The sequence below is a fragment of the Sphaerodactylus townsendi genome, linkage group LG06 (assembly GCF_021028975.2).
Source record: "Sphaerodactylus townsendi isolate TG3544 linkage group LG06, MPM_Stown_v2.3, whole genome shotgun sequence".
Lineage (NCBI taxonomy): Eukaryota > Metazoa > Chordata > Lepidosauria > Squamata > Sphaerodactylidae > Sphaerodactylus > Sphaerodactylus townsendi.
In genome coordinates this window covers 47,600,115-47,624,577 of record NC_059430.1, presented here as the reverse complement: position 1 = coordinate 47,624,577, position 24,463 = coordinate 47,600,115, and the positions used below count along the sequence as shown (strand labels likewise).

Genomic DNA, 24,463 nt, shown 5'->3' with positions numbered 1-24,463 from the left:
GGGCCAGCCCCAGAAGCGCGCATTTCATGCCCGACGAGGCAGCAGCTGCCAGCCCCGACCCCTCGCCTGCACATGCGTGCGGCACGCACAGGGTAGACCCTCCGAGAGCCAGGGTGCCGCCGGTTTGCAGCAAATCGCCCGTTCCGACGTTCTCCTGACGACCAGCCTGAGAGGCAGCCGCCGGCTCGAGAAGGAACGCGGCAGCCTCTGGCTTCAGCAGAAGCCAACCGGGAAGGAAGGCGACCTCCCTCTGCCCGCCCGCGCTCCTCAGCGCGCGCTCAGAAAAGAGACCTCGAGGAGGGTGCCTGAACCTGCGAGCGCGCAGAGAGAGGCGCAGCGGGGCTGGCTATTTACTGTAAGCGGCGGGAGGGGAGGGGCTTACGATAGCCCACTCCTCCGTCACCCACCCACCCACCCCAAGCCACGGCGCCTGCATGCGGGCTTGGGGGCTGGAGACTTTCTGGCGAGCGCAGCGTAGCTCAGCGCGCAAAGGGCAGGTGCTGGTGGGCGAATCCTGGCCCCGCTCGTTGGATGTCTCCGCGCTTGAGGCTCTTGCTTCACGCCTTGGGAAAAGACGACCAGGATGCGGCCTCTTGCCAACGCTCAAAACCTTTGGAAAAGCCTTTAAACACACCCAGCTTATCGCTATACCTTCATGCGTCGCAGAGTTGAAGGAGTGTCACGAAGCCTCGGTTTTCGCATCCTTCTTGGCGCACCAGTAGAGTTGGCCTGGAACAGAGTTTCCAAGGGGGTTTTCTAGGATCGTGTTTCAGCGCCTGCCTGTAGTTCTAATGCCCTGATTTTCTCCCTTGGGAATCCCCACCCTGTCGTGGAAGCTTCCTGGGTGAGCCTGAGCCAGTCGCACAGTCTCAGCCTGACCTACCTCACAGAGTTGGTATGAGGCTAAGTCGTCAGCCGCCTTGGTGCCCCTGTCTGAGAAAGTGGCCTATATAAATACACTAATCAACAGCAGGCAGCTGTATCTTTTTTCCCACGACAAGGATAAATTCATAGAAATCATCTTATAGCAGCGTTGGCAAACCTATGGCACAGGTGCCAGAGGTGGCACTTAGAGCCAGAGGTGGGATCCAACCAGTTCTCACCACTTCTCTAGAAGTAGTTACTAATTTTTTCTGAGTGCTGAGAAGGGGTTACTAAAGCAACCTCCCTGCCCAATAGGGACTGGAGGTGTGTGTGTGCGGCGGCGCCACAGTTTGAATCCCACCACCATCGGAACCTGTTATTAACATTTTTGGATCCCACCACTGCTTAGAGCCCTTTCTGTGGGCACACGTGCACAGAGTTCGTCATGTGGGGGGAGTGGAGAATCACCCCCCCCACACACACACACACACACACATCTAGGCTGGCCTGGGCACGATCCTTTACCTGGGAGTAAGCTCGGTTGCTGGCAATGGAGCTTGCTTCTGAGTAAACCCTCCTAGGGTCGTGATTCACCCATTTGAAGTGCTGCAGTTGCTTCACCAAGCTTACTCCCGAATAACGCACACCTCAGAGCCAACTGTTTTTTCTAGACTAAAACCTCGGTATTCAGGTTAAATTGCCATGTTGGCACTTTGCGATAAATAAGTGGGTTTTGGGTTGCAGTTTGGGCACTCGGTCTCGAAAAGGTTCACCATCACTGTCTTATAGGGATGTAGTGTGGTTTCTGGGCTGTACGGCCGTGTTCTAGTAGCATTTTCTCCTGACATTTCACCTGCATGTGTGGCTGGCATCTTCAGAGGATGAACATGGCCATGCAGCCCGGAAACTACACAACACCCCAATGACTCCAGCCGTGAAAGCCTTTGAGAAGACACTGAATCATCTTATATATTGTATATACAAGTATCTGGTAGAAACGTATTGACTGAGTGTAACTCACACATTTTTAGGTGTGCATGTGATAAAAATTACCTGAGACAGTATAAATATGAAATAGTACAATTGTTAATTAAAAGACAATTTTTATCTGGCCCCTTCTGCACTGTCTATCAAAACCAATTTCTCAACCAGGGCTCCTATGCCCATTACAGTTGCACACAGGCAACCAGCTCTCCAGGAGGATTACTTAGCTCAGTTCTTTATGTCTGCTAAAGAGCACAGACGTTATTTTCCATGGATGTTAATATTCTTCCCATAGATACTAACTACTTCTGTTGCTGTGTAGTGAAGACATTCGTTCTCCTGGGCCTTTCATGAATTATTGTAGTGTGTTAGTTCCATTTCAGGGTTTGTTGCTTTGGGGAGTTTTTTCTTTGTGCAAGGTTCAATTTGTTGCCATAAAGTTAAAAGGCAACTTACAAAAAGGGTCATTTATAAAATACTTTGTTAATTGATTTCAAAATAAATATTTATAATTCTTTTTAAAATCCTTTCTGACAGGCTTTAATAATATGTCTCAACTGGGCAATAAATGGTTTATATTGTGTATATTTTAGATTATTCTCCCACTCTGGGTGGTTTCTGTCAGAGTTCAAATGTTATTAGTCCTGTGTTTAATAAAGGGGGGTGGTTTAATTTTTTCCAATCGCTAGGACTGCTGCTCCAACCAGGACAGTTCAGGCTAGCCTATCTCATCAGATTTTAGAAGCAAAGCTAATTCTAACATGTGTGACTGGTTGCCCCATCCAAAATGGGGAGGCCCAAATCCGCTCATGGGAGCAGTGCACAGCAATGCTGGCAGATTGGCCCTCCCTGAGGCACTTGCCCCAGTGGAAGGAAGAATCTGGTGGTGTGCAGCTACTGTGCCCACTCCCCAGCACTGGAGCATGGTGCCAGCACCCCTGCCCCCAAAACTGGGGCAGTGGGGGCAGGCTGGGGTGGGGCATGACTGGGGGAGGAGTCAATGTTAGTCTGCTAACAGGAGATCAGAATTGGGACTTAAGCTACCCTTTTGGGTAGCATAAGTCAAGGAAGCCCAATAGGGGCTTTTTTCTGGTGGAAAGGCTGTCACACTTGTGCAGCCTCCTTGCACTGCCAGGAAGTCCCTATGGTCCCACCCCACCACCTCCAAAGGCCTTCTCTGAAGTACAGTAGGACCCCTCCCAAAAAAAGGAAAAGCACCAGCTGTCTAAATTCCGCCATAGGGGATAATGGATATGTGCCAGAAGAAACATGGCATATGTCTGGGGCTGGCTCCATCAGCACATGGGGGTGGAAGGGAAGGGAAAGCTGACAACAGTCAGCTCCACCCCCTGGACCACCCCGGGAATGTCCCTAGCAACACTGGGGCATCTTTCTTTGTGGAGGGGCTGTGTGGAGGGGCTGGCGGCAGCTTCTGGAGCAGGTGCTGCAGAGCTGTGCTGGGCCATTCCTCCCACATATCTTCCCCCTCTGCTGGTGCATTTACTCCTTGTGTTGGTGGGGTGCACACCAATGTCAGCATGCTCCAACTTAGAAGGTGAGTGCCCCTCCCCCCCAGATTGGGATGCCCAGTACCTTTAACACAAGTGCTTTTGGGAAGGCTGGATTCTAACTTTGGAACACAAGATGCAAAGAGTACTTGGTTCTTTAGGTATGGTGGAATTTCAAATGCAAGCCCTGAAGAAAGCCCAGGTCTTTTCCTGAAGGAACAAGGACCAGTTGGGAGGTTCATACCATTTTTACTCTGATCAGGCATTTAATGGGCAAATAACTTACCATTTTTTGAAAATCTGATCCACCTCTATCTGTATCTAGATTATATCCTATTTTGTCATGCATGGTGAATTCATAAACAAAAAAAGGGGGTTGGGGAATGAAGCTAAGCTGGGTTGGCCCAGGCAAGCATTTGGATGGGAGACCTCCAAGGAATACCACGGTTGTGACACCAAGGGAGACAATGGTAAACCACCTCAGAATGTCTCCTGCCTTTAAAACCCTAGCGGGTTGCCATAAGTCAGCTGTGACTTGATGTAAAAAGAAAATTGCATCTGTGTGTTCATTATTGCTTGCATGTATTAATATGCATTTTAGCTGTTGTTCCACTGGACATACTTGTGCATTTTTACTATTGTCTTAATAAAGAGTACATTCACTGTGGATTGGACACAAGTTTCTGCAAGTGGAAGTACAGTTTAAGGAGCAGGATGCATGCTGCCTTTCACCCCCACCCCTGCCAACTCACCCCTGTAGACCTCAACAAAGCCCTGACTAGATCCTCTCTGGAACAGTAAAGTGGACTGCTTTGGGAATGAGGGAACCAACTGGAAGCAGCCTCTCTCGGCTGTTGCACAAACTTGTTCTCATACTCTTTATTATTAAGGACCTAGTTTCACCTCCCTAGGCTCACTGTAATGATGGAGAAACTCATACATAACTTGGAAAAAAGCATTTTACCCCTTCAGTTCCCAAAGTGGCATTACAGTTCCATTATACAAGTGCATGAATGCACAATATATATGAATCAGGAAAAGGACAACTATAAAAACAGTAGTGTGTGTATACAACACTATTATTTCCATTAGAACTGTGATACCTAGTATTTCAAATGTGTAATCATTCAAGCATACAGCAGACTGTATATATTGATGCTGTTCATTTAAAAATGATTAAATGAATCTGAAAACAACCCCTATTTATGATCCCTGTGTAATACAAAAGCAGCACTAACTCATGCATGGAAAGATCCAAAGCTACTGTGTTGCACATCTTTGAGACCTTAGTCAGCTTCCACTGCCCACCTAGGCCCAGTGTGTCAGTGGAGCTATATCCTATGGTGGATTTTTGGAGAGGTGTTATGACAGAGAGATGCTTAACCACTGCCAGCACGGTCCTTGGATCTCTATCCACCAACAAGTATTATCTTTCATTATGGCAAAAGGTAACTTACGGTAGTTAAAATAGGGATTGTCTATAAGTCACGATAAGAGTTATATTGAGGGCATTCCAAAATCATGTTGGATAAACAATCATTCTTTTTTAAGTCGCATTGACAGAGTCAGTCTGGGCAAGGCAGATTACGGTATCTTCCTGATAAAACTGCTGAAGGTGCAGTGTTCGGCCATGCAAGCATGAATGCTTCACCATACCAAGGAACTGTCAGGTTTCTAATGTAATCTGGAATGTTTAAAGGTTGGAGAATACAAACCCATTTTTAAAATTACACTTTAACCTTTCAACTTTCCACGGCCAGGCCAAGTCTTGAATTCTTTCTGAGCAAACAACTAATTCATTAGTTCTACCCTCAAGCACATCTAAATTTGTAATAGGGCTCCCTTCAAAATGGAACTACTTGAGATGCAGAAAATCTGTATTCAAGGATCTCCCTCTATAAATTGCACAAACACCTCCCAGTTACAACACACATCTGCTTTCAACCAAACTGCAGAAGAGGCAATTATCACAGTGATTTTAAAAAAAATACACACATGCCTTAAACTGATGGCTCCCAAGTGAGATTTAGAGTACTTTAAAAATAGATGCAATGGTGTCAAAGCAAAAATAAATAATGGACAAGTATTACCACAGCTTCCACTACAAAATATAGTTTAATATTTATATTTTTAATATAAACTAAAAGTAGATTTGTGCTAACCATAAAAAATGTAAAAAGGTACCATAAAACTGCTAGTGAAATAGAAAGGTAGATTTAGAAATAGAAAGAACAGATTTTGCTTTACAGCTTTTTTCAAATTAATGGCCGAAAGAAAACAAAATTATTATAGCCTAGCAACTGTGATGCTAGGAAGCAAATAAGTGATATAATTAACAAAAGAGTGGTCCTTGTAATTTCAAGCGTTTTGCAAGACCAAAAGCAAAAAACAAAAATAGAACAAATTTGCCTCCAATTGCTAGCTGTGAGAGTGGGAAACCAAATGAACAGTTTCTTCACATATAAACACTGTCCTTTCCACTTGCTGCTTCAGTGGGGGATCCTGCTCCTCTGCACACCCCTGAAGGAGAGGCTCCATCACATCATCTACCCAAGCACAAACAACATTCTTCTCCTGGGGGAGGGGAGAGTTAACACACCTCCAATCCTTTTCTGGAGTTTTCATCTTTCTCTGCAGACCTGGTAAGTTCCCCACACTCACAATCTCTCAAAAAACTATTTTTCTAGATAACCCAAGAAAACATAGATAAGACTGCACAAATGTTTTTCAATAAACAAAATGAACAGGATAGTCTGTTTTTATCTTATTAACAAAATATATGCAGTACAGTAGAAGCCTCTATTTAACACAGAAGTCACCTTAGAAAACAACGTGGCTGCAGCGGTTCAGAATGCCTTTATCCAGTTTTGGATGGTGCATCAGCTGTGTCCATTCCTGGGTCAGACTGATCTAGTCACAGTGATCCATGCATTAGTTACATCCAGACTAGAATACTGCAATGTGATATACTTCAATAGTGGTCAGACTGCAGTTGGCCTTCATGGCTTGGGTTCAGGTTGTCTGAAGGATGTCTTCTCCCATACGTTCTTGCTTGGGTCCTCGTGATTGCTTTTCCCATACGTTCTTGCTTGGGTCCTCGTGATTGTCCCCTCAATCAAACAAGCTAATTTGTTGGGTACATGAGAGAGTGTTTTTAAGCGTCAGCCCCACAATTATGGAATCTTTAGGAAGCAGTTGAAGACAGTTTTATTTAGGACTGCACTTGGTTAAGCATAATTTCTGATCCCTCACTGCTTTTCCTAAGGGAACAGCAAAGAAAATGCAAACATGGGAAAGGATACTGATCTAACTGACCCCCCAAAAGTGTGCTTACCCTCGCAGTTTGATTTGGGTCTCATGCTTGACTAATTTTCCTCTGCATACACTCTTGTAAGTTACAACGTCTTGCTATTTTAGCACATTAGTTCACTTCCTGTGGACTGTGCATGCACAAGTTAAAACAGAAACCTTTCAGGCACTGTCAAAGTTTACAATATTAGCAGAAGTTCCAGACTAGCTAGATAGTTCAGACGTCTAATTAGTCCGACTGCAGAATCAGCATATTTGCCAAACTGAACATATGTTTAGGGAGACTTAAAGTTTCCCCTTGCAGACTGAAGCCTCAAATGACAACCAAGAGGAAAGCTGGCTGTAACATCTCTAGAAATTATTAATCTCTGTGTCCTGTTTTTTTTTTGGGGGGGGGGAGGAGGGGGGTGTTGCCTGTTTTTAAAAATCACTTTTACAGCTTTGCTGATGTGCAGTAGAGAAACAGGCAAACCTTGGTACACCCACTAATTGTCCAGTTGCCTGTTTCAGTTACTTGTAATGTGAGATTTAGTCATACTTTTACCACACCTGGAGTAGGGTTCAGTAGTATGTGCCTTTCAATTTGATCACTTTTGCACTTTGTTAGTATTAGGTCCTAAACTTGTTTAGAGCTACCCATCCTGCTTCCCACACTGCAATATATTATATTGTAATATAATAGAAAGATCAGTGATCCATTATGAAACAGCTTGCATAGATCATCTGAAATGCCATGTAGGAAAGCACACAGAGAATATGTGCCATTTTCTCCCCTGGAAGTTAACCATCCTTAAAACTCAAGGAGGCGAAATAAGATAACAGTATATTTGATTGCTCTCTAGATCCAGTATAATGTAATACACGTATTATTGTTATTGAGTCAGTGGGATCCCCTGGTTGTGTAGGAAATATGGATCAGGAACATTAAATCCTTGTTTATTCAAGGACTCTCTGACTTCAACAAAAAACCCAAAAATTCTGAGAATTTTCTTTCACTATCAAGTACACTGGTTGATTTGAGGCTGCCCTGCAGGAATTCTCAGCTGTCCATAGAGAGCTATGTATTCTTAATTTTAAATGCAAGTTTTCTTCTATCAAAGTTCTTGTACAAACAAGGACAAGGAATGTTGCTTAGCACATCCTCAATATACATCACTATCTGCTACATGGCAACAGAAAACATTTGGAAAAATGCATGAAAGAAATCATGCTATTATAGTCTGAGTTGTTCTTCTGCTGAATTAGTACTGTTTCATTCCTACCGTTCTCCAGTCTTCACTTGCTTCCCTGTGTAGATGCAAGGGAAAAATCTCTGTGCAAGTTAAGAGGCTTCTCTTCAAGTATTATCGTAAAGTATATTATTCTGCAACAGGCAAGGGCTATCCAGTCTGTGCAAAGTGAAATTAACACTTAGAGCAACAAAACATTAAATTAAAATTTATTTTCATAATTATGTCATAATAATTGAACAGAGACTAGCTGTCAAGGGAACGACAGAATGATATAATTTTTCCTTCATATTCAGAATCAATGTTCATTTGGTATTCCCCCGTTAAAAATAAGAATTCATGGGTGTGCAATTATAGCAAGATTGTACAAGGGAAACACACTTCAACAATGGATAATGAAAAAACCACATGGAGCTCTCCCACGGCTGTTGAGAGAACTATTTTACTTCAATTTCTACCTAAAATGAAGATTGCCACAATATCTCCCATTTTGGAGTTGTAGCTACCAGATATTTTTTACCCATGCAGAAACCAACTTTACAGTGTCATTTAGTCTTTTCTTTCCTCCACTTCCCCCTGTGGAATTTAGGGAAGTCTGAAATATTACACTTGTATTTTATCTAGCTGCTATAAGACTCTCTAAGCACTTTATAAGAGTAAAGAAGCAGGATATTTGTTTCTCAGTTTCCCAATAATTTGTTCCCCAATCAGCAGGGGTGTAACGAGGCAGCCCTGGGCAAACTGTAGCCCTGGGCAAAACCTGAGTTGGATGCCCCCCCCCCCACCATGGGTGGCCACTCCACCACGACCAAATTATTTTTGCACCAGGACATTGGTGCCTGCAGGGGGTGCATTTTTAGACATATCAGCACCAGAAATGCCCCCCCCCCCCGCCAGCAACCCCCATGAACAAAGATTCTTGGGCAAATTTCTGGGATGTTCCTGCAGGGGGCGCATTTTTGGATGTATCGGCACCAAAATTTCAGGGTATCATCTGAAAACTGTCCTTATGGTACCCCCAAAGTTTGGTACAGTTTGGTTTAGGGGGTCCAAAGTTATGTACCCTCAAAGGGGGTGCCCCATCCCCCATTCTTTGCTAAGGAGATGGGCGCTACCCTTTTGAGGGTCCATAACTTTGGACCCCCTGAACCAAACTGCACCAAACTTGGGGGTTCCCATCAGGACAGTTTCCAGATGATACCCTGAAATATTGGTGCCGATACATCAAAAATGTGCCCCCTGCAGGAACATCCCAGAAATTTGCCCAAGAATCTTTGTTCTGCATTGAGTTTTCTGTATTGCTGTCAATGGGGATTGCAGGCTGGGGAGGGGCACATTTCTGAAGGTACAGTCTCAAAACTTTCAGGGTCTCATCAGGAGACTGCCCTAATGATACCCCCCAGGTTTGGTGCAGTTTGGTCCTGGGGGGCCAAAGTTATGGACCCTCAAAACTGTAGCCCCCATCTTCTATTAGCTCCCATTGGAAACAATGGGGGATAGGGGCACCCCCTTTGGGAGTCCATAACTTTGAACTCCCTGAACCAAACCTCACCAAACTTGGGGGGTAGCATAAGGACAGTGTCCTGACGATACGCTGAAATTTTGGTGCCGCTAGCCTAAAAACTGCACCCCCTGCAGGCCAAAAATGGAAAACCATTAAAAATACCCAAAAACAAACCCAGCATTTTGATGCCCCCCGCAAGGTGATGCCCTGGGCAGCTGCCCACCTTGCCCAATGGGCATTACACCAGTGCCAATCAGATAATGTGTGAGTCAAAAAATGCATCTCTTCTTACCTACTATAGGAAAAAATATTTCTTTCATTCTACTTTTCACCTGCTGTAGGAAAATACATACTTTTATTTCTTTCATTCTATATTGACAGGAACTATGCCATCATATTTTTTCCTTGGGTCTGAATTCAGTTAGATAAGGCATTGATTTGTTAGAGCAATTTAAGAATTGATGACACAGAAGACTGAAGTAAAAATCCAATTTTCACAAATATATTTTGTTTAATGTTTTACTTTCTTAAAATAGTACTTGATTACAATGCAGGGCATTTTAATGTCGCCAGCTGTTTTTGGATTGGCAGTTAAAATAGTATCCAGTTGTTAATTTAGGAGCTGCAGGAAAAATTAAACATAAATGCTATTCATCTTTTTGTGTTATCAAAGCAACTTTGATTGCATTAATGATTTCTATTTCCTCTAAATGCCTTTAAAAACATTTTTAAAACAATTGATAGTACCTGAATTTTACATCAATTAGTATTTTTCTTCAAGTCACTTTTCAATTGACTGTACTATAATGGATTCCTTAAAATCACTATATCTAATTGCTCACAATAAGCTTGCATTTGGAAGCATGAGATTAGAGAAATTTAAAGAATGACACCTTAGAATTCTCCACAGCAAGCTAGGTACCTGATGCATGTAATCAACAGCATCCTGGTTTTGAAATTTCAGCATGCTGCAGTGTTTAATAAAGATTCTGCTCATTTAAGAGTCACCATTCCTAAAGAAGCCCGGTTCACATTATAGCAAAGGCACATACATCACACATGTACATGTATAAACCTGTTTTGACTCTTTTTTACAATGTATGTTTACTTTACAAATGTAACTGGGGACCAGTACCTGGATTAGTGTGCAGTTTCAATCATACACTCAGATGTACATGCATTCAATGTAAACAGAATTACTTAATACATGTATGAAGAAAAAATCAGTGTACAGTGCACACAAAATGTGCACACTTTGTGTGTTAGTCCTTGGCATTCACTGTGACTTGTGAACAGTGCTACAGTTTTTCGCATAACCAATCAGCAAGCAGTTGGATCTCTTCTCCCACTAAGGGGTGCCATGAAGGTATGGGAGCCAAAGACTATAGTAAGCAACACACTGCTTCCCCAAAAAAGGATCCACTTTGTGTGTTAGTCCTTGGTAGAAAGGTGGCTGATTGCTGAACTTTTCCTCTGGCCCAAAGGTGTGCCTGGCTGGAAAATGGGGCTAGCTAATGTCCACTGTGTCACCCTAAGAATTTAATCAGTGCTCTGGGCAGACAATTACTTATCCTATCTGCACAGCAATCACTCAGTATTCAAGAGAACAGCCCAAACATTATCTTGGATCCTGACGACTCATCAAGCCTCACCTATCTATTTGTGGGAATCCCAGGAAAGAAATCAATTTTTGCCTCTGGCTTCCCCGTCAGCTTACCTCATGAAGCCTCAGGACCTTTTGGGGGCATAAATATTGGTCCTTTGGCCATTCATAGTGTCTGGGTGTGTTCTGGATGCATTTGTGCATGCCACTTGCATGTGGGCTCTTTCCTTTGCTCCTGGTCATTTTCCTCCTCAGCACTACTTTCTCTTGACAGCCTTTCAAGACTGTGAACTATCACCCATCCTTGAAAACTGATCCAACATCCTCCCTTTTTCTCTTGTATGTTTTACATGTGCACATTAATTGCTTAAAACACATTTCTTGTTTTACTACTTTTATTCTTTAAAATGAAACTAATTTTAATTATACAACTGACTGCTCATTTGAGAGCTTTCACCCAGGACTATGCTGGTAAACACAGGTTATCGATCCCGTTACCCCCTCTCACTCCCTATCTCCAGCTAAATCCACCAGCTGAAGTGGAGAGTGCCTACTTAGGATAACACATCAAAGTCCTAAAATTAGTGGCATAATTATTTGCTCTCATCTGTGAGATACAGATGTCAGTTAAAATACAGGGCAAATAAGGTAGGGATTTAAACTGTTTGAACTGAGAAATAAATTACTAGCAGAGTTAGACCCTACATTTCATTAAAGGCAAAGGCAGTCATTTGCAGAATGCAGTTATATAATGCAACTCATAATTCTTATCAATACCAATGCATTCCAGTTGTAGAAAAGGTCTCAGTGTTCAGGACATGCAGAATAACTCTTGTGACAAACGGCTGCCAAAAATCTATACCAAAAATAGAAGGATTTACATATCCAAGTATTCTTCCTCTTTTCTCTTGTCTAGCAGACTGACATTCTTGCATTCTGAGAGCTGAAACTGCTTTTTTAGTACACAAGGGCAACAGAAAAAAATGAAGTATTAATATTCTCAACACTTTGGGGAAAGGAACAAACATGCTCTGAACAGAACATAGAAATACAATAATAGCTATTGCCATGCCGGTTTGTATCCAAGTAAGCTGCAGTATAGGTGTCTGATGACTGCTGCTCTAGAAAACATTAGCAACCAAAGGACCACTTGGAATTTAATATTTTTCACTGTAGCCCCATGTCTTCCTCTTTGTTCACTGGTGTCTGCCACACACCACACAGACCTTTTCAAAGATGCACATGGTGAGCTATAAATCCCTGTGGAGGCCTTCTTCCCCTTGGGTCTTCAAAACAATGAGAACCACATCAGTTGCAATTTTTAAAAAGCAAAATGTTGGTGGTCTTGTCTATGTGTGGGCTACACATTCAAGTCCCAGAGAGGAGCTGATTTTATAAGGCCACAACACCAAAGGCCTGCCCCATATTCTAATCAACCAGAGGCCAGATGGACAAGGGGAGTAAGGGGCCTACAAAATTTCAGAACTGTTCATAGAAGTTAAAACAAAAGACCAAAATCACACCAAACCTGAACTTGCAGTATTCAACTTGAAACTACTATTTATATTGAGTACAGTGTGTACCTCATAACATACAAAGACTTGACATCTGTTTCCAATTGCCAAAGGTAATAAGCCCTTTTCTCATGAATGAACATTAAAGTAATTGCTGGTTAACCTGTACTCAGTACTAGTTGCAGATGTCTTCACCAACTGCCACTGCTTAGGGGAATGTGCACTTTATTTGGGTACTCAGCTGCCTGCCACAAAATGCCTTCCTATGTAGGCTGAATGGAAATGAAATCCAAGGGGGGGACCCTTCTTATTTGGGCAAGAGAGTCACCAGGTTTTGTACAGAATACACATATTAAATAGTGAGATACTAGCCTCATCAAAAAAGCATATGCCATTTAGAAATCAGTCACAGGTTAAAAGATGGTTCAGATTTTTAATCTTCTAGTAACAGCTTACATGTAGGTGGATATGGGAACAGGTCTCATGTCACTCCACTGCATGTAGCTCTGACTGGGTACAGAAATACCTGAACAGATTCTTGTTTTTACAGCCACTCAAGCTGCAATCATATCCCCATTTGGAAGAAAGTCCCACTGAAACAAATGGAACTTGCAAATAAATGTGACTATCTAGCCGACAGTTACAGTGTAACATTTACTTAGATTGGTATATAGTGATTTTCTCTCCACTGGATACCCAAAGCAGCTTACAACATATCTCTTGCCTCATCCATTTTACCACAAATATATCTAGATACGTAAAATGTTTTGGGAGAATCAATTTTAATTAATTTAACTAACAGGCAGCAGAGTGGGTGTCACACAGGTACAGAAATGCACGGAAGTAATTTCAAGATCAAACTGCAAAAAGATAACCAAGATATTACACTGACTACTCACCAACTGATGGCATGACATAAGCATCTGCAGGGATCTTACTAGCTTCATTTAATAACCAAGAAAGACTGACCACTTCAAGTTTTCCCTCTTGTAGATTAACTGTTAAATCGCAGTGGTCATCACCTCTACTGAAAGTTTACTGCAGCACGAAGCATTCACACATTCTCAAAAAATCATATCAAAGAGGCATGATCAAACGCATGAGTAACTCCATTCCTGAGACAATACTGTTATTCTGGACAACCAGTATATTCACAAGAGCAACAACATGAAACAGGGGTGTTCTTTCTACACTGACATATATTAATCACCATATGCCATTTATTAGTCATTTATGATAAAATATTTATGTTCTCAAAACAAATTCTGGTCAGAGACTTTTATTTTAAATATACATGTAAGATACAATTCCTGCTATATACCTAACATCTTGCAAACCATCAAGTTCTTTCTCATTCATTTGCTAGGTGTAGAAGGTGGAATCCACTCCTGTATCTTCTTACGGGTGGTAGAATATGGTACATACTGTCCAGAAGTGGCACTTAGATTGAATTTATGGTTATCCCAAATGAATTTACGAGCCACTGGTGGGTGTGTAGTTGGAGGGTCGTCTGTCATGCAGTGAAGCCAGCGATGCCTTGAAAAAGAAACACACATTACTGCTAACACAAATATTTCCCTAATAGTTTTTTTAAACCACTCAGTTAAGTGGCATTAATCCACATACACACAGATTTGAAAACAAATCACAATATGGACAGAAAGTACACCACTCAATATTTACTTTCTGAACAGTTTATCAGTTGGTCCTAAAATGCCTTATTTTCAGTCCCAAGTATGCAAAAAAGAGGACATTTTATGCATCTTAAAATAATATCCTATTAAGGTGTTACACAAAAGACTGGTACTGTCCTAGCCAATGAAGATGGAAATATTCTTCTGCATTGTGTATACAAAAGGGCAATACAGGAAGGACCCTTAGGCCCAACACCTGGGCAATGTCTGTAATGGGTGGAACAGTATTAGTAACTACTATGTACTGTGACAAAGTTGTCAGTTGGTGTGGATAATTGGGAAAATGCTATCTCTGCTCTCCCATGCCTTCTCAAACAGGATATTGGTGATGTCAAGTCTAAAAGAATTAACACATGTTTATTGGGAGCACACTCCTAACTTACAATAGAAGCTATATATTTTATTACATTGCATTACTTGTAAAAAAAATCCTTTCCAACAGTTTTTTTATTCTCATGTGTCAATATGAATATGGTAGCCCTGCTTCCATCTCCACTCCCTCCTTGCCTCTGTTCTGAACTTTAAAACATAACCGAGAGCCTTTGCACTATTTCAACACTGCAAATGTAAAAGGTGTTTTTGTTTTTTAAAAAAATGAGCCAATTACAATGAGCCAAAAAACTGTTTAATTACATAAAACAGGGATCTAAGAAGGAAATCCATGTTTATTTTTCTTAAAGCTTGAATTCGTGCTTTGAATGGACTTGGAAGAAACACAGCATAATTACCACATTGCCATTTTGTTAAAGCACAACAGAAAATAATCAGCCATCTCTTCAGCATCAGCAGGTCTGGCACTTATTAGCTGGCTCAGTTGAGTGGAATGAGGGAGAAAGCAAAAAAAAACAGAAGTCCAACTCTAAAACTAGGAGGGGAATCTGTTCCATTCACTTCCCCCCTTAGCACTGACATCTGTATACCACACCGACAGAAGTATTTGTATAATTTATGACAGCAAATCTTAAATTATATGTAAAGTTCAGTAACACCAGTACTAACAGAGGCACAGCATCTTCTGATAAAAAGCACAAGCATACACAGAAATCTGAGCCGGTCACACAGACATATCAGATGTCATGCCAACGTTGTTTTCATATGCCATGGCTGAGAATTCAGAGACAGAAAAGTGATGGATTGAACTAGAAGGGAATTAAGATTTCACAGAATGAACATGTGACAGAATTTGCACTTTGCTTTCCTAGCTCCCAGTAGATGTTTCCTGTCCCCCTTCCCTGAATTTTCCCACAGCCTCTCCTCGTTTCCTGTTTCCTTCTCTCCTTCCAATCCCTCAGCCAAACTACCTTCATCTGCTGCCCAGTATTCAGCTTTTCCTCCCTGAGAAAATTCTGGCCAAGCTGTGCCATGGGAAACCCACAAGGACTTCTAGGGGGAACAACACTTTCCACTGTGCTTATGTTATTTCCTTTTTCCATCCTCCTGGCGACCCATACCCTTACCTTTCCCTGCTTCTTTTTCTTCTTTCCACAGCACCAATCTAGTTTTTATCAGCCCCCCTCCCCCCCATGTTAACATATTTTTTATTATTTCTTTACATCATGTATATCACTTTTCTTCACAATGGGAACCTGAAGAAGCTTGTGTCTCCTCCTCTCCTCTATTTAATCCTCAAAGCAACTCCATGAGTAGAGCAGGCTGAAAATATTTTGACTGGTTCAGTTATCCAGTGAGCCTTCCCAAGGTGGATCTAAACGTGCGTTTTCCAGATCCTAGTCTGACACTAACACCACACTGGCTTTTGTGGGGTGGCTGCTATTAAAGTGTAAAAAGTAGCCAGGCTTTAGTGCATCATGCAAGTCACCTGGTGGGACGTTAAGAATTAGTTATATTGACAAATGAGGACCTCCAAGGAGCTTGTGAGAACGAGGCATCCTATTCCCCCTGCCTTTACTTCCTTCTTTCTTCTCCACTTCCCAACCAACATTTTTGTCAGTCTTCCCTCACTCCTTCTTTCTTCCCTCATCCTTTCTTTATCAATTTTCCCTTCCCCCCTCTCTTCACACTTTGTCTCTCCACCACAGCATTAGGGGCCCTCACAGCTGTGCCACTGGTTGTAACTCCGGTAAAGATCCAGGAGACTGCTTAAGTAAGTCCTCTGTTTCTGTGCAGACAACATTATTGGCTCTGAAGATGCCAGCCACAGATGCAGGCGAAACTCAGGAGAAAATGCTACTAGAACATAATCATACAGCCCGGAAACCACACAACACCCCAGTGATTCTGGCCATGAAAGCGTTCAACAATACATTCAACATTATTCTTTTTTTGAGCGGGGGGAGGGTTAACAATAAGTTTAAGTTTTTAGATTTGTTTGCAAACCAGGAAGGGGAGGGTCATCAAATTTGCAGGAAAATCTCCCTTATGGCAATGTGGTCCTGATCTACAGATTTAGATATCTGCAGGTTGGCAGGGACTTGATTATTATACATGATGATAATAACTGCATTCATCTATCTTCCTCTATTGTTGCTTTCCTCCAGTGGGTAAAAACTTTTTGTTCTGTTTGACTTACCCCAAATATGTGTTACTGCTCTTCCACCTGTTTTCTTTCTTTCTTTTTTATGTTATGTTCTTATTGAGTTATTTATATATACTTCAATGTTTTCCACCTGGGGGCCCTATTCTGGTGGAAAGGTGGCACAGAAAGTTTTAAATAAACTCAGTAAACATTTGTTAGTGATAAGAGCTGCCATCAAATCTTTCCCCTTTAAATACAGTATCTAATTAGAGAAAAACTGAGCATAACATCATCATGCCACGTATTCAACCACCCTGATTGCTCTACTGGGAAATAACATGTGACATAACACCATGCATTTCCCCTAGTTAGGAAGTACAGTAAAATATGATAAGAGGATATTCGGTGACAAACTAAACATACAGCTTTTATTTCCAGCAGAAATATGCATTTATGATAACATTTAGTTTGACACTGGCCACCCCCACCCCCAAAAGGCAATGAATCTTTCAGACATAATTGCAGTGGTTGATTTATGCTGGCAAATTATGCTTACTGGAAAAAGATTAGAGAATTATGAAATGTTGAAAAAAAATCATTTTCTTGCTTTTATCTGGAGCTAATGCCCCAGTCTATTAATTGTTTCACAAAGGTATTATAACACACAAATAAAGAAATCCAAGTAAATTTACCACTCAGGTGGGACCATGCTTCCATCCACGTCCCAGAATGTATTTTTGCCATTCATTTCTTCAGTATACACCACCCACCTGTGACGACCTTAAATAGACAGTGTAACAATTAATTGTAATTACCTTTACCTTTAATGAACTGACACATTTTTAATAATTATGAATAGAAAATTCTGCATCCACATCCCCAAGGTTTTCATAAAGTCAAAATTCAGTGCTCAAACTATATTTATTTCCATTATTTGTTCAGCTTTCAAGACCTGGTTTCAGCACATTTTCAGCTTCTGACAAAGACTGGTAAAGGACAAGACAGTATGGTAACAAAGCCAGTGAAAGCAAATTGTATATTGACCAATACAATATTTCTTACACAGAGACAATGCACAAGTGAATGAAAGAACACTGTTGCCTGTTTTCATCCAATAATATTTATCAGGAAACTGAGGCATACATGGTTGGGAAACTGCTGTGCACTTGTGTGCCACATTTCACAAGTGGCTGTGTCCATGTTTTTCACCATGAAGGGAAAAAATAACACCAAGTTTCATGCATTCAGTACCCAAAGGAACGAACAGTCAGAATTATAGAAAAGAGAGATGCTGCCATCCATCAAGGGTCATTGCTTTCTAGCTCAAGTTCAGGAGTCCCCATCCTTTTTGAGACTGTGGGTACTTTGGGAACTGTGACACAAGCTGGCGAGGACAGCCAAAAAATGGCAGCCACAGGAGGAACCAACCATAAAATGCCAGGGTAAAAGGTTATACATAACTCTAAAAATAACTTTTTGATATTTCAGGCAGCAGCTCTGATTAATATACCTTTTAACTGAACATATTGTTCAAAGAGATTTTCTTGCACACACAGAGCTTATCTTTAGTTATGAAGTGAAGATCCTTCTACTGTAGTGGCAGCTACTAGAAAGCAATTTTTTAAAATCTGCACAATCAGATGCGCTTTTGGGCAATAGTCCCATTAGCCCCTTATTAGCCCCTGGTAAAAAAACATCTGGCAGGCACCAGGAAAGATGTCAGTTGGTGTCATGGTGCTGGGAACACCTGCTATAGTTGGACAATGTCCACAATGTTTTAGCTGCCTACTGTAATAGTTTCACCACAATGTCATTACAATATACCAACAAAGAAATGGCAATAGTACTACTTGCTTCTCACACTTAAAAAGAACCTCAGAATGCCTCAACAGACCAGCACCAAAGGGACATTTCAAAGAGGTTCTGGCTTCAACAAGCTGCCTCAGTTCCAGTGTTATCACACTGATCAGCGATGACTAATAGATATTGTATTGTCCCATACAAATGCATGACAGCTTTAGCCTCTGTTTCCTACCACTATGGCTTGGTCGCAGTGAATAACTGACTGGGAGAATGGCATCTATTTTATTAAAATATATTTTCAAATAAATTCATTGGCTGCAACAGCTACACCAAAAAAATGGAAAGCATCCCTACTTCTGGCCCATCCAAAACCCTGATGTCACTTCTTTTCTTCATATTCCAGTACCTGAGCAAAACAGCAGTCCATTACTATGTGTAAGAGCATAATCCCAAGTACCTGGTACAGCTCGCTCTCAGATCCTTGCTCCTTCTTAGAAGCTTAAACTGGGGGTGGGGGTGGTTTGATATTTCAACATAAATAATGGCAAAGCTGTTTTTTGAGAAAGACGAAGTAACATGTTTACTAGAATAATTTAATTACTCAGGTATATGCACTCACCAAAAAAGTACCTTTTGTCTTCATAATATTTGTTTCCATATTTGTCAGTGCCTACTAACATACCAGTCTTCAGGTCATTGACCCTGCAAATTCCCAACAGAAAAACAGTTTCAACAGTCCTATCTGGCCATGCACAACACAGGGAAACAAATAACATCTCAGCTTCAACTCCCAGACTCAAAAGATGATCAAATATTCAGCATCAGAGTGATGGTGCCCCCAAAAAGTATAAGATAAAATGTAGATATTTAAACTGAAAATTTCACCAAAATTATAAGCCACAGTAGTCACCAAAATTAATGGCTATACACAAAGTTATAATTTGGTTGTTAACCACACTGACAACCCAATCTTAAACACATTTATTCCCAAAGCAGTTATTTCCCACTATGCACACTAAAGCACTCTAAAGTGCTATATTTTATTGACAATTCATAGTTTTGCAAAAGACTAATGCATACAAAGTTAAACATTAAAATAGCTTTTAGTTCAAGAAAGCAAATTTCTAGCTAAAGGTGGCAGAAAAGCAGAGTACTTCACCCCTGTCTTCTCTTAGTTATAAGCATTTGCCTTCACCCCCCAAATCAGAAGGGGCAACGGAAATTTATCTATATGCAGAGTAAAACAGAAGAGATAGATTCTCAGTTGCTTTTTATATATAAGTTTACTAACTATAAGGGAGGTTCACGTGGGGATAAAATAAGAAATCCTTTCCTTCCTGTTACACATCTACATTATTGTACCTTTGGTTACATTTGCTGTCTTACCTGTTGTGTGTCTCTCATGTGCTCAAACAAAGAAACAGAGTAAACTTTATAACTTCAGATGCACATGCTCACTAACATGTAAGCAACAGCTATCCGACTGGCCAAAAGCTAATCAGGTCGTAAATAGTGACTTCAGCAACTTGTTTACATACAGTCAACCTTTTTATGACTAAGTTGTGACAGACACTTGCAAACCCCCAACAAATTATGCTGCCCTATACTGAATTGCTCGCCTTCATGTAAGATGCTGAAAGCCCCACGGAGTCCCTACCCGCACCCACCTCACCTCCAGTCCAGGGGGGGGGCATGTCGCCCCACCCCTCCCTCATCCCGCAGTCGGCAGCCAAGCTCCCAACACAGCATAAAACGGGAAAGAGCCCCTTTACCTGAGGAGTTGCCACATGGCCCCGCGAAGGCCACCATGACCGCCAAGCTGCTGCATCGCCCTCTTCACCACCTGAACGTACTCCGCCATTTTCTCCCGAAAAAGAGGGGACACCCGAGTTACCTTGACTTTCCTCGGCCAAACAGCGACTGCGCAGCCGCAGCTCTTGGCTCCTCCTCCTTTTGCACACGTGTAAATTAACATTCGAAAGATCATCACCGAGACGGAAGCCGCAGAACAGAGTACGACACTTGAAATTAGATAGAAGAAGCGTCGTTTTTCTGCTGCTTCAGGTCTTTATCTAGGATTCTCTGGACTTTTCTGGGGGAAGCAATTTTTGTGGGTCTGAATTGGCAAACCGCGATACAGCAACTACAGGGACGACTGGTCCTGTTCATTGACGCTCTGAATCCTAAACAAATACATTTAGTTTACAATTTATTGACGTCTCAGCGCGGTTTATAGCGTATTTAAAATATGAGAATTTAAAATTTTTAAGAGAATGGCAGCGAAATGTCGGGGCTCTGCTCCGTTTTATTATTCCAATAAAAATAGTGGGCGGACATGTCCTCTGCGCGGCTGAAGTCAGACCAGTCGTAAAGAAGACAAGTTTTACGCTCAATGCAACAGTGGTTTAAAGTGATTGGGTGTTTAATTTTAATGATGGGTGGCAGCGGGTATATTGCAGCCCTTTATTTAAATGGAAGAAAGTAAAGGGAGCCAATGGGAGAAAAACCAAATGTTCTGTTGGCCATGTACAGTGCAATGTTATGCAAAGTTACTGGAGTTTAAACCTATTAAGATCCATGGGCTTAGATGAAGCAGAGTTCATGTTTCAACAATAGCACTAACATCCTGCATGTACATGTGTGTATCTGGGGCCAGTACCTGGATAAATAAAGAATGGAGATCAATGACATGCTCAGCTGTGCATGTGTTCAAATAACATATTATGCAATTCACATATAGAGAAAAATCAAGTGACTAATTGTATAGGATTTCTCTGTTACTGAACCGGCCATTAAGAATCAAACAGGTGCCATTTGTATAAACCAAGGATATATAACTGCAAATATTGTCATTTCTAGAGGTACATTTCATGAAATTAAGATGACTGGCTCACTACATGGAGGCAGGGACATATTTTGTGTTACTTTCAATCACTCCTTTTGGTCAAAACCACACCTCACACACACACTGCATGTTCTCTTCTTGTGCTTTTTCTTTTCACCGTCTCCAGGTCTTTCAGTAAACATATTTTTCTCCACTCTCTTGCACTTCCTCTGTTCAGGGCCACAGGTTTGCATCCTCTTATCTCAGGATGCATTCACTTCAATACTATGAAACAGCAGCAAATACTTCATTCCTCTATTGTCCACACTGCCAATTCAGTTCATGTTTTTTATGCATCAGTAGCATAGCCAGTACACAGAAGTGGTCAGTGCTTAAGATACTGTTGGAGAATTTATGATGAGTATATGCAACCCCTTGCACAGTTGGTCCAGAGTTTTGGTTTGGGTTATCATCAGTATGCTGATAACACTCAACTATATCTGCTATTGGGGGACCAGCCAGAAGCTGTCCCAGAACATCTGGCCAGGTATTTGGAGGCTATCATGGGATGGTTGTGTCAAAGTTAAATCCTGTGAAGATGGAGGTCCTGTGGTTGGGTCAGGCAGGACCAGCAGGAGAAGACTGGCTGCTAAAATTGGATGGGGTGATACTGGCACCTTTACCTGTAGGCCGGAGCCTGGGTGTAGCCGGATGCCTCATTATCTTTGGAGGATCAGGTCACACAGGCTGCCAAACTGACATTTACCATCTTTACCAGGTAAAACAGCTTCCCCTACCTAGCTGCAGTAATCCATGAAACAGTCACCTCCAGACTGGATTACTGTAATTCACTCTACACTGGGCTTCCTTGAAGTTGCTTCAGAAATTACAGATGGTCCAAAATGCCATGGTGAGCATCTTTACTAGAACCCCAGTATATCTCCAAAGCTTTGTCAGTTCCAGATCAACATGACTTTATGTCAGGAGAAGATCCATGCAGGGGCATCTTTATTTGAACTACTGGGAAGTCTTAAGTCTTCATGATGCCAGTTGTGTTAGTTAATACAATACAACAACCTTTATTAGGCATATTAAAATAGGCTCCAGAGCATTACAGACATTTCTGAAGTACAAATCAAAAGTACATTCAAAACACAGACAGATAAACTGTATCGGTGTTAGTTAATATAGATTTGACTATTATTTTAATTATAGCAGGGAGTGGATTTTATTGATTATATTTAAATTGTGTGATGTTGTGTTGTTCATCACCATGAGCCCAGTTTGCCATGGTAGGGTGGGATATAAATCCAAAATAATGAGTACAGGTGCAAAAAAACTCTTACCTGCCTTCTTCTCTTCTTTCCTTGGGTCTGTGCCACTGCTGTAGTAGAGGCAGTCTGGGGACATTGCCAGGTGAGGAGCTGATGTCAGCTTCCTCCCAACCATTACCCCCGTTGCACCAGCGGCCAGGGCTTCAGTCTTACACCACCAAAAAGATGGCATAAGTCCATTAAGCCCAATGGGGGCTTCCCAGCAGCGGGGAGGCTTTTCTGCATTTTTAGACTCCCCATACTGCCAGGAAGGCTCCTTAGGGGCAGCGGGCTGGTGTGGCTAAGGCTGGGTGCCTGACCATTGGATGGGGCTGTTGGTCAAAGACTGCTGGCTTTTATATTTTATGTGGATGGCTACTTATTCCCAGAATGCAGAGATTGTAGCCCAGTAATCAAACAGTGGTCTTCAATAGTTTTAAATATTGTTCCAGGTGATGTTAGTCATATTGGGATTTGTTTTTGAATGTAATATTCGGTGGTTAGGAACAAATAGTTATTTTTGGTTTGACTGGAAATGGTAATATTGTTATTGAATGCAATTGTTATCAATTGGTAGAGTTGGTTTTTCTTTTGTACTAAAAATAAAAATTCAACAAAAAGGCTCTGAGGATCCTAGCCCTGCTCCTGGAAAGGATAAATATTGGGGGGAGGTTTGAGTGTCCAATGTCTCATTCTCCCTGGAAGGTTTATAAACAGCTGGGAGAAGTAGTTTGGAATAATTAGATAAGGGGAGGAGAAGTTGGAGGTTTTACTTAGAAATTCATCCACATGAAGCTGTTTTCCCATTTTAGCGAGGAGCAAGAATTTGAATTCTTTCTATGACATTTTTTTCTTCCCCATATTTAAACTCAATAACTAATCTCTATAATCTGCTTCTCTGGAAGGAGATTCCTGCTGTACAATTCACCAATGTAGCTAGGTAGTCCAGCTGGTATTTGAAATATAAATACACACAAAGTCCAATTAATTGGAATATCCAGGAATCCAATGCAGAGAATGTAGCTCAATCAGTTAAAATGTAATTAAAAAACAAAAAAACTGCAAAGCAGCTAGAAGATGAAGCTACTCATCTATCATCATTTTCAGAGTTGCCAAAAATTAGGCCCACTGAAATCTGTTTTGCTCCAGATGCAGATGGGCTTTAGGACAGTGGCTTAGGTTGTTTTTTGTTCCTCCCCGGTCTCAAATATTCAACACAATTTGCCCCCACGAATTTGCCTTCCGCATCATGTTAATTTGGTTGATCTTCCTAAAAGGTACTCAATTGTTTTTGGTTTTGAATTTTGTTATGGAGGTGTGGATACACATATTTTTAAAAATTCTTGAAACACCAAATGCACAGATTCAAATATTTGGAAGATAAATAATTTCAACAACTTCTGAGAATCTACCACAAACTACACATTTTCTCACAGACTTTGCTGAGCCTGTAGTTACCTTCAAAAATCTCATTATATTTCATTTTTAAAATCATGAGCTATTTTTGGATTTGTTACAGTTTCATGTATAATATTATATCGGTACAATATACAATGGAATATATTCTGCTACATTAAATGTAGCAATTTATCTGGAACTTTTCAGAGAAGGAACAAGTTTATTTTTAAAATCTGAATAAATATATAATTGGATCCAGGCATAAAACAATAAAATCAAATGGTTAATGATATGGCATACTTAGAAAACTGTGAATGTATCTGATTCAAAATATCATAATTCAATCTATATAACAAATCTGAATTACAAACAGTTCCAAGTCTTTGTATGTCAAGATCACATGAAAGGGTTTTTTTTGCAAAAAAGGATTAATAACTGTA

The 24,463-nt window shown here is 41.2% G+C and overlaps 1 protein-coding gene across 1 annotated transcript; it reads right to left on the bottom strand.

Annotated features, from left to right (window-relative positions):
* Positions 1 to 12,928: 12,928 nt before the first annotated feature.
* NDUFA12 (NADH:ubiquinone oxidoreductase subunit A12) lies at positions 12,929 to 20,410 on the bottom strand. The gene is made up of 4 exons (XM_048502376.1): positions 20,261 to 20,410; positions 19,108 to 19,190; positions 17,378 to 17,465; positions 12,929 to 14,051 (listed from the first exon to the last, which is right to left on the bottom strand). Exons 1-4 carry the CDS (start codon positions 20,347 to 20,349, stop codon positions 13,871 to 13,873), a joined length of 441 nt encoding a protein of 146 aa, XP_048358333.1. The 5' UTR covers positions 20,350 to 20,410; the 3' UTR covers positions 12,929 to 13,870.
* Between the last annotated feature and the right edge of the window lie 4,053 nt (positions 20,411 to 24,463).

What these genes read in the sequence shown, in the direction of transcription:
- NDUFA12 (XM_048502376.1), bottom strand. Translation starts at nt 20,349, where the DNA reads ATGGCGGAGTACGTTCAGGTGGTGAAGAGGGCGATGCAGCAGCTTGGC. An exon ending in GCCATGTGGCAACTCCTCAG is followed by an intron (nt 19,191 to 20,260) that starts GTAAAGGGGCTC and finishes GGGAATTTGCAG; the next exon opens with GGTCAATGACCTGAAGACTG. An exon ending in AGACAAAAGGTACTTTTTTG is followed by an intron (nt 17,466 to 19,107) that starts GTGAGTGCATAT and finishes TGTCTATTTAAG; the next exon opens with GTCGTCACAGGTGGGTGGTG.